The sequence below is a fragment of the Aricia agestis genome, chromosome 1, assembly GCF_905147365.1.
Source record: "Aricia agestis chromosome 1, ilAriAges1.1, whole genome shotgun sequence".
Taxonomy (NCBI): Eukaryota; Metazoa; Arthropoda; class Insecta; order Lepidoptera; family Lycaenidae; genus Aricia; species Aricia agestis.
The window spans coordinates 25,873,072-25,887,689 of NC_056406.1; the positions used below are offsets into that span (position 1 = coordinate 25,873,072).

Genomic DNA, 14,618 nt, shown 5'->3' on the forward strand with positions numbered 1-14,618 from the left:
CCCATCTCTAGTAGGGCAAAACCAGAGATAGATCAAATATTGAGAACGGCCGTTAATGTTAGAGCTGTGATCGGTAAGATGGGTTTGACCATAAAGTTAATATACCTAGTGGGTTTGGCCATCTGCCTAGGAATCAACTTCTCTGATAGTACAATGTATAAATTCGGGTCTCACCAAAGTCAAATTATGATTAATCATAAACAGTCAAAAATAATGAGTCTTCGTGTTATCGCCACCGATATAATATAGTATATACAGTAGTCAAGGATGTGATAGCGGAGGTCACGTTGTGAGAGTTGACTCGGACAGCTGATTAGACCATCCTGTAACTTTGCTCGGAGACGTGAACTGATAAAAGGTGTTATTTGTTATTGATAATTAACTATATTTGTGTTTGTTGTTATGGAGACTTGTCTACGGCATGAAGAGGCTGTCTAGGCCCCTAGGGCCTCTAAGGCATTGTTTCACAACCACGTCACGGCCCCCGCCCCCCTGGGAGGTCGCAAAGCTTCTGTTGGTCACCAGACGATCGCCAAAACTATTTCATTAAAAAAAAAAACTATAAAGATTATGACTAGGAGAATTTTAACAAAATTATAATATTATATATATAATGATGAATAATATCATAAAGATGATGATGAGAGATTTTTCCGGGACAAAAGTATCTTAGTTATTTGACCTAGATTAAATACAAACTACTAGCTGATATTACTTTAATAGTAGGCAATTAGTCATCTAATAGCTAAGTTCCTATTAAATGTCATTATTTCTAGATAATTGTTAAGGTAGCGATAACCTCTACGACATTCAGCCTTAAACAAACCGGCTTGTTATATTAAGTTGCTGTTACATCATTAGGATAGTTATACACGGTTGTAATTACTTAATTCCATACCAATATTATTATAAATGCGAAAGTATATATTTGTTATAATTCCATACCAATATTACTTATTAATTATTACTAGCTATTTGTCCGAGCTTTGCTCGGTATTCGATAAAACACGAATAAAATGACATTTTCTAAAAATGGTTCCTAGCTAGATCGATTTATCGCCCCCGAAACCCCCTATATATTAAATTTCATGAAAATCGTTGGAGCCGATTCCGAGATTCCATTTATATACAAGAATTGCTCGTTTAAAAATATAAGATAAATGCGAAAGTATCTGTTTGTTACTTCTTCACGCCCAAACCGCGAACTGATTTAGCTGAAATTTAGTATGGACTATGGAGATTCTTAGAATCCCGGGAAAATACCCGCGCGATATAGGAGTGATTTTAAAGTGCTCAAGTTTAACAATTATCCATCTGATCCATTGGGTTATACTTTCATATAACCCAATGGATCGGATGATGGCTATGATGATGGCGAGAGATCAGGCGCAGAACCATCTCTCTTGTTAGACAATTAGTCTTCATCAATGCTAAGAAGTAAGAATCATGAAAACAACATTTGTCGACTTGAGAATCGAACCTACGACCACTGAAGAGCCACGCTCTAAGCCACTGGAGCACGGAGATGATAAATATAGTAAAAGGAGGAAATATTAAGTCACCTACTTATCCTATATATACTCCTCTTAGCCAATTTTTATACTGATAAAAAATAGAACAATTTATATGAAACAATTCGATTGTAAGGAAATCAGCAAATCAATTGATCGGAATTTTAATTATTTCTGATAAATTAATATTATTACCTAGGTAATTTTTACACGATGTATTTTTTAATAAATAAAAAAGGTAATTTGGCATGCACAATTTCGACAGTACTAGTGCTAGAGAATACTCTAGGACGCTTAAGAATATTTAAACACAAGAAAGTGACATCAATAAATTCAGTCTGCAAGCATGGTGAAACGTAAAAGTATTATTAGAAAGCGCCCGCAATTAAAAAATTTTACATTTTCTGTCAAACTCTTTGGAAAGGCAATAGCGTGTAAATAGCTAAATTGCCTGCTAAAGTTCTCAAAATAAAAAACACTCCGGAATCCGTATCATGCCCGACTAACCTGTTCCATAGTCAGCATGCTCATCAGGCAATCGCAGTAGCAGCAAGCCCGTTGGATCTTGTAGGAGCAAGATGATTGTCTTCTGTAGCGCGTGGTCCGCTCCGGAGCGTAGCTGAAGTACTCTTGAATTTTGATGCACTTTGGTCGGCCGACCACACAAAAAGTTCACAGCGATTATATTGAAAAACCAAAAGGGAAAGAAACTTGAAATTCCAGCTGGATTAAGCCTTTTCAAAGAAAAATTATCAGAACAAAAAATTTTCTCGAATGCCGTCAAGCCCGGTCAGCGGCAAAAGCGGCCAGCAAACATTTGTCATCTGTCAAGTGTCAAAGATATGTATTCTTCGTCTTCTTCCGACAGTGGTGAATTGCCATATTATGTTAAAGGTTCATCCAACGGTTGATGAACAGAAACTCCCAAACTGAGCTACATCCTAACAGTGGAAATCAAACACAACACAAATCCAGAGTGTAATTTGAGAACTTATTATTTAATTATTAAGGAAATTAAGGAAATATAATATATTAAATTATAACAAAATTAAGTGCACAACCACTCTTCATTAAATTTAAGGTAAATCATAGTTAAATGTCTCTGAGTACGGCGCGGCGGTGAGTGCGGCGGTAAGTAGAATCAAGATACTGTTCTCATTTTAATTCTCAATATTTGATGATAACAGTGTAAACAGTGCTTAATATCACCAAGAGCGGTTCATTCATACTCGGTGTGTAGACGTGACATTAAACGGTCGTGTTTAACTTATATTTATTCCTACCACTACTACTAGGAACAGTTTCCTACTACTATATTACTATTTCTCTGTGTTACTATGTATAGGCCTCTATTTCACCTGTCGGTGGCAGCACTCAATTCATACGTGCTATGGTACGACCAGAAGTATGTGGAGCTGCCCTTCCCCACCAAGGAGATGGGGGAACTGCCTCTGAAGGCGCGCTCCGTCTTCCTCACCATGTGGTGTTTGGTGAGTATTCCTTCTCTAATCTCTAATCTCTCTCAATGCGGAGTAGACGTACTATAGAGCAGTTTTCCGCAAACTTTTTGTGTTCAAGGGCAGTTGGAAAAATGAAAATTTTTGGAGGTACACCACAAATTAATCAGCGTGTAAGGGGGACGGGGGAGTTCTGTTTCCAATTTCCATTCCTTTTTTGGTTCTTATAAACTAGAAATATGTATGTAAATCTTCTGTGGGCTGTGGCACACAGTCTGTAAAGATGTATCAATGATCTTGCCTTGCCTACAATATTATCTGTATTGTTATTTGTTACAGTTACTACAAACGGTGTACTATTACGTCTCGTTTCTGTGCGACTTCCTGGCGGATAGCTCGCGGAAACGTCATATGCTGCACAAGATCAGAGACGCCATGTTCGCCGTCGCGTTTCCCTTGGCCATCTTCGTGGCGGCGACATTCTGGAGCATCTACCTGGTGGACAGGGAGCTCATCTTCCCCGAAACCTTGGATAACATCTTCCCGCCGTTCTTCAACCAAGTTATGCACACCACAGTCGCAATCTTCATCGTTATTGACCTGTTTATTACGTACAGGGAGTACCCGACGAGATCGGTCGGATTCGGTCTCTTCATGAGCATATTCCTCGTGTACCTGGTGTGGACCTTCTACATCTTCGCCACCTGCAAGGCCTGGGTCTACCCCGTGTTTGACCACTTCACCTGGCCGCAGAGGATCCTGTTCATAGTCTTCAGCTTCGTGACAGGAGCGAGCTTCTACATCGCTGGTGAGAAGGTCAACAGTATGGTGTGCCCGAAACGAACCAAACAGAAAAATGTGGCGACAAACGGAAAATCAAAACACTCGTAGCAATATAGCGAACCCTAAATAAAATTATTTAGTTATTCACTTTAAGTTTTTATAGTTTAAATTTAATTTTTGTTGTTTGTACGTAAATATACAATCCTTGTCAGTATTTGTTGTTTAATCTTAATTTATATATTTTTAAGTGTGTGAATAAACAATATTAATATATTTAAAAATTGCAGCGTGATAAGATAACCCGTGCTGTAACATATTTACAAAACCGTGCCAGCCACTTTATAAGGACTGTACCCTAGTAAACGAATGATTCTGCTTGGAAAAGTCGAAAGCAGAAATTTTGACTTTGGTACCTTATTTAGACTAGTTAGGAGATAAACATACAAAAAGTCCTGACATTATTTATTTTGTTTTTAGTATTTATTGTTATAGCGGCAACAGAAATACATAATCTCTGAAAATTTCAACTCTCTAGCTATTATCGTTCTTGAGTTACAGCCTGGAGACAGACAGACGGACATACAGAAGGACAGACAGACGGACAGACAGACGGATAAACAGGCGGACAGACAGATGGACAGACAGATGGTCAGGAAGACGGACAGACATCAAAGTCTCAGTAATAGGGTCCCGTTTTTACCCTTTGGGTACGAAACCCTAAAAAAAAACACTTTTGAAAATCGGCCAATTTTAGAAGCTCATAGCGAGGCAATGATTGGAGATAGATACAAAGTGTAAAAGACGAAGTTGTAGAGAATTTTATTAGCTTTTATTATGTGATAGAAGAGAATTTCGTACGAAGCACCGTTTTTGATGAGTAAGCAAAAAACCAAAAAACGGGACCTTCTTTGCCCCCCCCTCCCTCGGGCTCACCTCGGAGGGGTCAGGACTTTTAGTATGTTTATCTCCTAACTACTCTAAATAAAGTACCAAAGTTAAAATTTCTGCTTTCGACTTTTCCAAGCAGACCCCCATTTTGGGCATTCGTTTACTAGGCTACTGGGATATCTAATCACAAGTGTAACACCGACTTTTCACTCTTGATTTTACACTCATAGCGGGTTTACATTATTCCAATCCAGTAATCCAATCGGGCTAGATTACTGCTGGAATAATTTAAACGGGCACTGAAATGCAATTCAGTGCCTTCCAGTGCCCATTTACATTAGTCCAGAAGCAAACCGGCCATCAAGGTGAAACAAAAAACTTAGGTTACCACTTACCTATGTGGTTTACCCGACTGCAGAAGGAAATATTTAACTTACTCGTATCTATGTATGTACCTACCTTGTAGCACAATTTAGACCTAGTGCCACTACACACTTCAACTTAAAGATGTTATCCATCTTTAAGTTGAAGTGTGTGTCTACATTAAAAATTTAACTACACGACTGGCAAAACTACTGATTTTTTCAACTTTATAAATTGGCAATTTGTCATAGCTAAAGGCCGGTCGATGTTATAGCTAAGAAATCTGGATGACATATCATCAAATAATATGTACACCCCGCTTACGGCTTTGGGCGTTATACAGTGTGTAACAAAAATAAGTGATAATACTTTAGGGTGTCTTTTTTCACTTTTGTATGGGGAAACTCGTGACGCTCGGGCCCTTGCCCATACAAAAGTGAAAAAAAATTTTGGTCTTTTAGCGCTGCTACTTTCACAGTGAACTCTCTACAAGTAACACGTACACACCCTAAAGTATTATCACTTATTTTTGTTACAACCTGTATAAGCAAGCTATTTTTCACCGAATGCAAAAAAATGTTCAGCTGTATATTATTATATATATTTTAATATATGTAATCATAATTCACAACATGAGTATCTTGGTGAGCGTGTGTCTGGTCTCGGGCATCTGCTTCCCGCCGTGCATCGTACGGTTTCTCGGGGCGTAGGCAGCCCGCTCGTAGCAGACGTTCCTGTGGACCAGGGTGGTGAGCTGGAGGATGTCCAGTGTCTGGTGGTGCTGCTCCACCACGTCGCACAACTCCTGGATCATGAAGGAGCCGTTGATGCTTCTGTACGATACGTAATCTGGTAGAATAAACTAAACTATAGTCTAAACAGTAAACTAAGGGCCTGTTTCACCACTTTCTGATAAAGTACCTATTAGGCTATTCATAACTTTTTTTACAGATTCTCCATACTTGATCCGTCAAGTTAATTGGTGGATAGCCTTATCAGCAAGTGGTGAAACAGGCCCTAATTATTATTAAAGGTTACGAATAACTACTATCAGAGAAATCGATTCAGCAGTTGGCACTCGGCACCAACTGCTTATGAACTGTATTACTTTACCGTAACCGTATTACCAAACCGTATTATTGATCAATTGGACCTACGTAATTTGGTTAGTTTTTTTCAAACCCAGACAACACAGTTCACTAGTAACATTGACTTGTCAGAAGCTGACCAAAATACGAAGGTCGGCCATTTGCCTATAAACCGATTTTTCTGAATGATGGTTGGACTGCAGGTAAATTCTACGAGTATGAGTGTAAGGAAATAATAGCCACCATCAAGAGAATTAATGATTCATCACATTTAATTAAATGGGTATTTTTGACATCAAAACATTTTCCGTTACGAAGTTAAGTAATCATTAAAATATTATATCAGCTGTATGTGCGGCAGTATCGATTACTAGATGTTCCACTTAGGAATTTTACGGAAATCTTACATTTTTCCGCAAAAAATAGCCTATGTCCCTTCACGTGGTTTATTCTTCATGTGTGCCAAATAACATAAAAATTGCTCCAGTAGTTCTTAAGATAATAAGTAATCTCAAATAATTTCCCCCGTTTCTTCCACATTTTCCTCTATTCTTAGCGTGATAAAAAGCATATAGCCTTCCTCAATAAATGGGCTATCTAACACTGAAAAATGTTTCCAACTCGGACCAGTAGTTTCTGAGATTAGTGCGTTCAAACAAAGTATAGATAAACATAAAATACCTTCTACACTGGAGGTGAGTACTAAGAAATCGGCGAAACTGGATATGGTGACGGCCGCTGTACCGTCCAGCGCCAACCGCCGCCCTGAGTCGTGGTGTTTACCTCTGCACGCCTGCATGAATAATTAATATAGTTATTAGCAGATAACAGAGCTCTGTTCGTGATGCTACTTTCAGAAAGGTAAGAGCGCTCCAGGGCCCGTACCACGAAACCGTTTTGAGACTCAAACAATCGTACGAGAATGCCGATGCCGCGTCCTACTTTAACGAACGAGAAATTACGTTGTTAGAGCAGGACGCGGCATTCTCATCCGATTATTTGAGTATCAAAACGGTTTTGTAGTAAGCCTACTGACTCAAAAAATCAAACATCGTCCTTCTCTCTTCACACTCACGCCCGTCATTTATATGCCAGGTGAAAAAGGACGGCGCGGAATCATCGCCAAGTTAGTTTTACTTGAATAAAAGACTATTATGATTATGAAAAAAGTGTTTTGAGCAAATTTAGGTTTTATCAATGCCTTTTTACATATTAAAAAAAGCAAACTTCGAAGATCCAAGCAAAAATGTGTCTAAAAGTTAAAACAAGGTTTTTTGTAAAAAAGAAACTATCGAACATTTTTTCAGTAATCGTGTTTTCGTCTTCATAAACTGAAGTTACTTGTGGCAAAAAATCAGTTTTCTAGACCTTACAGATTTTGAGATCTAGGTTTAAGTATGTAGGCAAGTAACAAGTTAGGGTCAGGTGCGCTCTTAACGTAAGTTTTTTTTTTCTTTTTTGTTTTGCTAATAACTATTAACTATTCATCATAATAAGTATACAATAAATAAATAAATCTAATATCACGAGCAGTGCACTGTTCGTGATGCTACTTTCTAGTAGCCGGTTTCTGAATTTATTTGACTGGAGCTTATCTTTCAGCGATTTTTGATTGGTCACTTATATAAGTTATATTATTTACGTTTCCCATGGCCATCTACGTGGCTGCGCCATTCTGTAATTATTGCAATCATAAACGCCTCCGTGGTCCAGTGATTTAGAGCGTGGCTCTTGACTCGAACGTCGTGGGTTCGTGTTATTTTCAAGTTTGGTTAGGGCAATTCAGGCTGATCACCTGATTGTCTGACAAGTAAGATGATCCATGCGTCAGATGGGCATTTAAAAAGTCGGTCCTGCGCCTGATCTCTCGCCAGTCGTGTCGGTCTTCTGTCCCACTGGCTTATGAGAGTAAAGGGATAGAGAGTGCTCTTGTGTTCTACACACACACTTGGGCACTATAAAATTACTCCTGCGTATCTGACCTGTTTTCAATGAAACCGGCCATCGTCACCGAAACCGGTGTGGGAGTTATTATTATTAATTGCAATCAAAAGCGATGGTGAATAATTTGTCAAAAAAACTAAGAAACTGGACATAGTTGGTATGACGAATAGCGCTGCTAAGCGATTCTACGCCTACCCGAGCGCCAAGTTTCACTAGCCTGGATGAAGAAGATCTTGGGTTTGCCGAGCAAGCTGGGGTGTCCGGTGGCCAGGAGCGACATGAGGTCCTGCAGCTGGTAGCGTCTGTCGGCCGCGTGCAGCTCTCCACCCTGGCCACCATGTGTCAGCACCGCGAAGCACAGGTATGAGGTGCTCGTGTGGTCTTCCTTGCTTACTGAAAAGATGGATATAGGCAGTGGCATAACTATAGGGTGGCAGGGCTGGAAAATGCCACGGGCCCCCGACCCAAAAATGCCCCGGCCCAAGGGCAGAGGCCGTCAGAATTTTTTATACCTTAATTTTTTGTACTTACCCGTTCTTAGGGTTCCGTACCCAAAGGGTAAAAACGGGACCCTATTACTAAGACTTCGTTGTCTGTCCGTCTGTATGTCTCCAGGCTGTAACTCAAGAACGCAGCGCCCGATCCAGCTATTTCGACGCTCCGGGCAAAATAATAATTGCCGCCCCAAAAACCGGCCAAGTGCGAGTTGGACTCGCGTACGAAGGCCACCGACGCGACACCGCGCCGCTCTCAATTTGCCGCCCCTTATTTTTGCCGCCCCGGGCAATTGCCCGGTTTGCCCCTCCCTAGATCGGGCCCTGCTGAAGAACGGTAATAGCTGGAGAGTTGAAATTTTCACAGTGTATATCTGTTGCCGCTGTTGTTGGTTTTTCTATGTTTAATTCCACGAAGTTCATAACGTTAGGCCTGAGAATAGGCCGTTTTTATCTACTTTTTATATTGATACCTACTGGAAATAAATTACATAACAAAACAACTTTTGTCGGGTCAGCTAGTTATGTAATAGGGACGTTAAAGACAATCTTACTGTTACTCATGGTGTCCATTATTTCGTCGTATTTGAGGTCGTTGTTGACGTGGGTCTCGTAGTTCAACTTCTGGAACACGCTGGACAGCCGTCGGACGTCTTCCTCCGTCCCGTTGCGAGAGGGAGGGGGGGAGTACCTGGGGCAGTAGTGGCGTTAGAGGGGGGATGGGGGGCGAAGCTAGGCGACCGCCCAGGGGACGTACCTATAAAAAGGGGCGCAGAAGCAGGAAAATAGGGGAGCCTGCTGCGTTGAGCTCTACCAGCACCCTGGGCGCCAAAGAAATCTCACCCAGGGCTCTGGTAGTGCTAAAACCAGCAATGACATATGGATTACGTTGCTTTGACCCTTGCTGACCTGTCACAAAAATGGCGCACTTGGTGTTCGCTTCAACTGGAGTCTGGACATCGTTATTTTTGCCGGACTCGACGTCAGAGCCTCAGAGGTCTATGCCCGGCTCTATCCAGACGCCTGGCAATATCATAAAGTTAACGGTCCCGTCAGAGTCCTAGCACAAGCAAAGAAATTCATCTCTGAATACGGTCTATTACTTAAGGGCTAAGTGACCTGACGTTGTATACTGTTTACATAAATATTATGCGTTAAAGTTATACATTTTTTTAAAGAAGCTTACCCAAAATATTTGGTTTTCTCATATTCTTTGTGGTTGAATATATACAAGTGTTTAGTTCCTGATGCATCGTAGTAGAGCAACTCTTTACCCACGTCGTAATTTCTGTCACTCGGGGCCATGCCCGGGGCGCTATGCCTGCAAAATATATCAAATGTTTTTAATTAAAACTTTTTAAAAAATATATGCGGTATAGCACTACCAGAATCTGATGGCAAAAAGTGAGAAAATAAATTGACTCTAGCAATACCGGGATAATAGGAATAAAACATTTTCATCCTTTTTTATTCCATTAGCTTATTTTGTGTGTGAAACATGCAAATATAAAAATTTATCCACTGATCAAGGATATTTATGGAAAATCTGCTGTCAAAAATTGCCATCTGATTCTGGTAGACCTATAGATACCTATGGCGATATAGCTGGCTTAAGCTGCCCAGCTACCTGCTAAATGTTAAGGTCATCAAGTCCGAAATATCCACACAAAACACAATTATATGATATAAAACGTCTAGACTCCAGATTCTAGACTCTCGTTTCCGTTTATGACTAAGCTTCGGGTTACGCTTGCAAACAAAAGAAGGATAAACTGTGCTATAAGTGTGATGTCATAATTAAGTTTATTATCCTTCCAGCTTCCGCGTCCCGTATTCCTCCGAGTATACGCGATAGTTTTTATAGTGATTAACTTTATAATACTTACGGTGTTGAGTCAATTGAATCTACACTGTCACAATCCATAATTCCAAGTTCTAGTCACTAAAAAATATAGCTGTTACAGTAAAAAAATAAACAACTGGACATTTATTTTGTATCCAGTTATCCACTGGCGATTGGCGAATACCTATTCGAAATCTGAAATTGGTTTTACTGCGCTGAGGACATCCGACTGATAAGATAATGTTCATAAATATGTATAGCCGATAATGTTGCTGCCCGTAACTTTTAGCCTATGCAATAGCGCTACGGGTTTTAAACTGCAACATTCAGGTGCGCCAATGTTACCTATGGTACGACCAATGGCAGTAGAGTTATCCGCCATACTCATAGACATTTAATTATGATTAACCTTCAATTTAATGAAGAGTTCTACAAAATAAATTAATAATGAATGGGGCTTATGCCAAAATTTTAAAATAAAAAAAAAATTACTTAAGTTAAAAATAAATAAAAAAATAAGTAATTACATTTATGTATGTAGGTAAGTAATTTTGGCAACTCACTAAAGCCGCCATAAATAAATAAAATTAAGTAATTAAGTAATGTTCCACTCTGAGTGCGGCAGTTAGACTCATTAATTTAGGTATAACTCGGGCGAATTGACTTGACAGATTGACGATTCTCATATTATGTACTGAGTGAAAAAAAAGTGTTGTTTATTTTTAATTCTTATTAAATTAAGTCAATATTTACGAATTACTTCAATATACTATTAGTTATTACTAATTTTAAATTTATTATGCATAATAATGACATGTAAGTAGATATTTTTGCGTAGTTACGATTTTTGCGTAGTAAGTATAATAAATATAAAGTGTATAGCAGCGCTGAAGGAGTAACTTTTTAAAACGTTTGTATGGGCATTCATTATTAAACTGTGAAAAATAGATTCATCAGTAAAATTAATTTCATAATTAAAGTCTTGATTAAAGTTTATTTTTAATTTAATGTCTCTCAATGCAACCCTAGCGCAGATCTAAAATCTTTCCCCTTTTGGGTGCTTCTATAAGCTACATAAGTATATAAGTATATATTTTTAAGTCAATTTGACATTTTATGATGATTTCCTGCAAACTTAACTTATACATTACAAGGAAAAAATAAAAATGCAGTAAACTGTACATAATATATAAAATATTATAATATTCATATTTTTTATAAAACATCAATCTCTAACCCTTTTAACAATTCTTCAATTTCATCAACTTTCTTTTGAACTCTTTTTTTCTTTTTTGGCATTTTTACAATAGGTTTTATACAAATTTTATCTAAAAGAGAATTTAATATTGAGCACATACTTTTGTAATATAATAACAATGAAGATGCTCCTATAAGGTATTGTGTGATAAAAAGTTCAGGATCTGTTTGCTTTTCCATTTTCAAAGCTAAATTATATATCAGTGTGCCATTGTAGCACTTGTGGTATACAGTTTTCTCGTATGGCAACCCACATAGTGTGTTCAAAGAGTTGAACTGCAGCAGGCAACACTGAAATTGTGCAAACGAGTGAATTCTCTGTACATCATAAGTTTTTGGTTTCTTTCTTATGCTATCGTCTATCTCAAAATGTTTTAGAAGAATGCTGGCTGCTAATAAGCAGTCGTCATATTGCACTTTATTTTTGTTCAGAAATAATTCATCCATCACCAAGTCAGAAGGTAGCTCACTACGCAGCTGCTCAAGTTTCTTTGCATGCTTACTGTTAAACAGGAAATGTCCTCGTGCGCCACCAGTCTTCTCATCAATAACTTCTAGAATCATGTATGATACCAACAGACTATGCACATGTGTATTAGGAACATTACAGGTACTAATCCACCACAACATAGAAATCATAAACAGTTGAAAGCTAGCTGGTAACAATGAAATCATCGCAGTATCTAATTTAGGCATTTTGGTTCTTAGGAAGTGGTAAAAACATTGATGCAGCTCTTCAAGTGTTAAATTACAGAATTTTTTATCTGCAAAACTTTCTATAGACATATCTGTTTCTATAAACATCTTTTTGTACATGCATTTTTCTCTGCCAATATAAACACAGTAGTCATATTCAGAGTCTGTGAGAAGATCAAATGCATACCGAAGAATAGGTAACGTGCAAATGAAAGGATCATCATCAGAATAATCATCTGCCTGCGGACTACAGAAGTATATATGATTTGTATACAGATTTAAAAATGAGAATGGAATTAGGTTATTTTGAACTTTACTATGGAACCATTCTGGTAATATTGTATCTGCATTAGACTCTGTATTTTCTTGTACTAACTGATCAACATCATTATCATCCTCTTCATCTTCAGTACCTTCCTCTGTGCTACTCTCACAGTCTTCACAGTTTTCATTCGAGTCCCCTACAGATGTAGCCTCCAAGTTTAAGATTTTCTCTATTTTCATTTCAATGTCATCATATTCATTTGATTCATTTTTATCAGAGGAGACATTAAAATAGGACAATGATTGGCACTTCTTTCTGTTGTACCCTTCGATACCTTTTCTAATGATTTGCAGCACCTTCTTTTTCTCATTATTTTTCACTCTTCCCAAAATTTTTACAATAGCCGTCTCCAGCGTCTCATTTTGAAGCCACTGAAATAATGTGTGAATGCTTCTCTGTTGACTGTTATTTCTCTTTTTAAACTTTTTCAGCTTGAGTTGAGAAAAGAACTTTTGAAAAACTCTTTTTTCTATATAATCATTACCTAGTAATATAGCCAACAGGGGTAGAACGTCATCCTTAATTTCAAAGTGTTCAGTTAAATTTTGAACTTTAAATATTTTGCATTTCATACAATGTTTGCTTTCTCCTTCGATATTTATCGGCTTAGATTTTATTTCTAGTGTATTGAAAGGAATATACAGAACATTGTATATAAAAAAGTCAGAGTCGTAGCTCAACACTGGGCAATTTAAATGTCTAGCCAATGAGGCAATTTCATCATCAGCCTCAAACTCGCATATCATATAAGGCACATCCATCTCCGCAAGTACATCTCTAAATACATCTCGCAATAGAAGTGGAAAGATCTGCAAACTGTCTTGTGTGACTGGATCTAGTCTGGAAGCATTCTTTAGCTTCGATCTCAACCGTGAAAACACAGTTTTTATCTTTTTTCTCTCGTAGCTGCCGTCAAATATAACATAAGGTTCTACGTTACATCTCTTTAAATTTTTGAAGAATTTTCTAACAAAATCTGCATACTTGTCGTAGTCACCTCCGAATGCAGAAAAACAATTGAGCGACCTGTACAATTGCGAAGTCAAACTTAAACCATCGATGATAAGTTTCGTATTGTATATATAAAACTTTTTCATAAAAATGTCTTGATTCGTGTTTATGTATGTGGTTAGGCCCCTGACTCCCATGATTTTTATTCCATGCAATCTTTAGTCTTGTTTTTTTATTTATTGTTTATTTTACATTTTACAGCTAAACAGGGTAGTAAAATTAGGAAAAGCACAATTGATACCTACCTAATATTATTTTGAATTTGAGGTTAATTTATTATTGACTATTGTTTTTATGTACTTCGTCTTCTTTTTTTTTTTTTTTTCTTATAATGGCACTTCGGCTATAACCATGGCCAGTGTCGAGTATAATTTTATGGCGGGAAAACAATATTCTTTATACAATTTATTCTATATTATCGTCAGTCAGGTCTAAAGTCTAGTCAAAGTCTAAGTATAAAGTCAATACAGTCAAGAAGTCAAGTCGGTCGATTCAGTAAAGTGGTAGGACGCTTTACTGAAACTTTTGATGGAGTTTTGGAGGGAACACAAAAGAGCACGTTTCTGGTTATTACATCACTTTCCTACACATGTGCACGATAACTAATATTTAATGGTTAATATCCTACCAATATTACACATTGAAAACCCAGATAACACAATTTTAGGAAAATAATATAAAAACACAACACTCACTCTTTCACATTCTTCCAAAAACTCTTCGTCTTCTTCTTTAAAAAAAAAAACCTTTATTTTTATTTTATGGATAATAATTAATATGGCAACATACGTTTTTTCGATTTTGACGACAATTAAAAAAAAAAAACAATTTTGCCGGGAATGTGAAAGAGTGATGTTGAGAATTTGTGATTTTGTATTATTTTCCTAAAATTGTGCTGGGTTTTTAATGTGTAGACGTGTTCGTTTCATTTTTTCGCAGTTTGGCAGCTGCCTGTGTA

At 37.7% G+C, this 14,618-nt stretch overlaps 3 protein-coding genes across 4 annotated transcripts in view; 1 reads left to right on the top strand and 2 right to left on the bottom strand.

Moving 5' to 3' along the window:
• Window positions 1–2,759: 2,759 nt before the first annotated feature.
• Window positions 2,760–3,903, top strand: LOC121731192 (androgen-induced gene 1 protein-like). Its single transcript, XM_042120577.1, has 2 exons — window positions 2,760–3,001; window positions 3,308–3,903. The coding sequence occupies exons 1-2, from the start codon at window positions 2,849–2,851 to the stop codon at window positions 3,857–3,859; spliced, it is 705 nt and encodes a 234-aa protein (XP_041976511.1). The 5' UTR covers window positions 2,760–2,848; the 3' UTR covers window positions 3,860–3,903.
• A 1,684-nt stretch (window positions 3,904–5,587) lies between these two features.
• LOC121731046 (caspase-like) overlaps window positions 5,588–14,618 on the bottom strand; it is a 33,023-nt gene continuing 23,992 nt past the window's right edge. Inside the window, exons 1-6 of one of the 2 annotated variants that reach the window (XM_042120403.1) lie at window positions 10,415–10,677; window positions 9,715–9,849; window positions 9,083–9,219; window positions 8,252–8,427; window positions 6,772–6,883; window positions 5,588–5,851 (exon numbers count right to left, since the gene is read on the bottom strand). In XM_042120403.1, coding sequence (XP_041976337.1) covers window positions 5,628–5,851; window positions 6,772–6,883; window positions 8,252–8,427; window positions 9,083–9,219; window positions 9,715–9,849; window positions 10,415–10,452 — 822 coding nt within the window. In that variant the 5' untranslated portion in view covers window positions 10,453–10,677 and the 3' untranslated portion in view covers window positions 5,588–5,627. Of the gene's footprint in view, window positions 5,852–6,771; window positions 6,884–8,251; window positions 8,428–9,082; window positions 9,220–9,714; window positions 9,850–10,414; window positions 10,678–14,618 lie in introns of those variants that run through there. The other variant, XM_042120479.1, reaches the window with a different exon arrangement.
• On the bottom strand, window positions 11,551–13,914 carry LOC121730821 (protein asteroid). The gene has a single exon (XM_042120038.1). It carries the CDS (start codon window positions 13,795–13,797, stop codon window positions 11,587–11,589), a length of 2,211 nt encoding a protein of 736 aa, XP_041975972.1. The 5' UTR covers window positions 13,798–13,914; the 3' UTR covers window positions 11,551–11,586.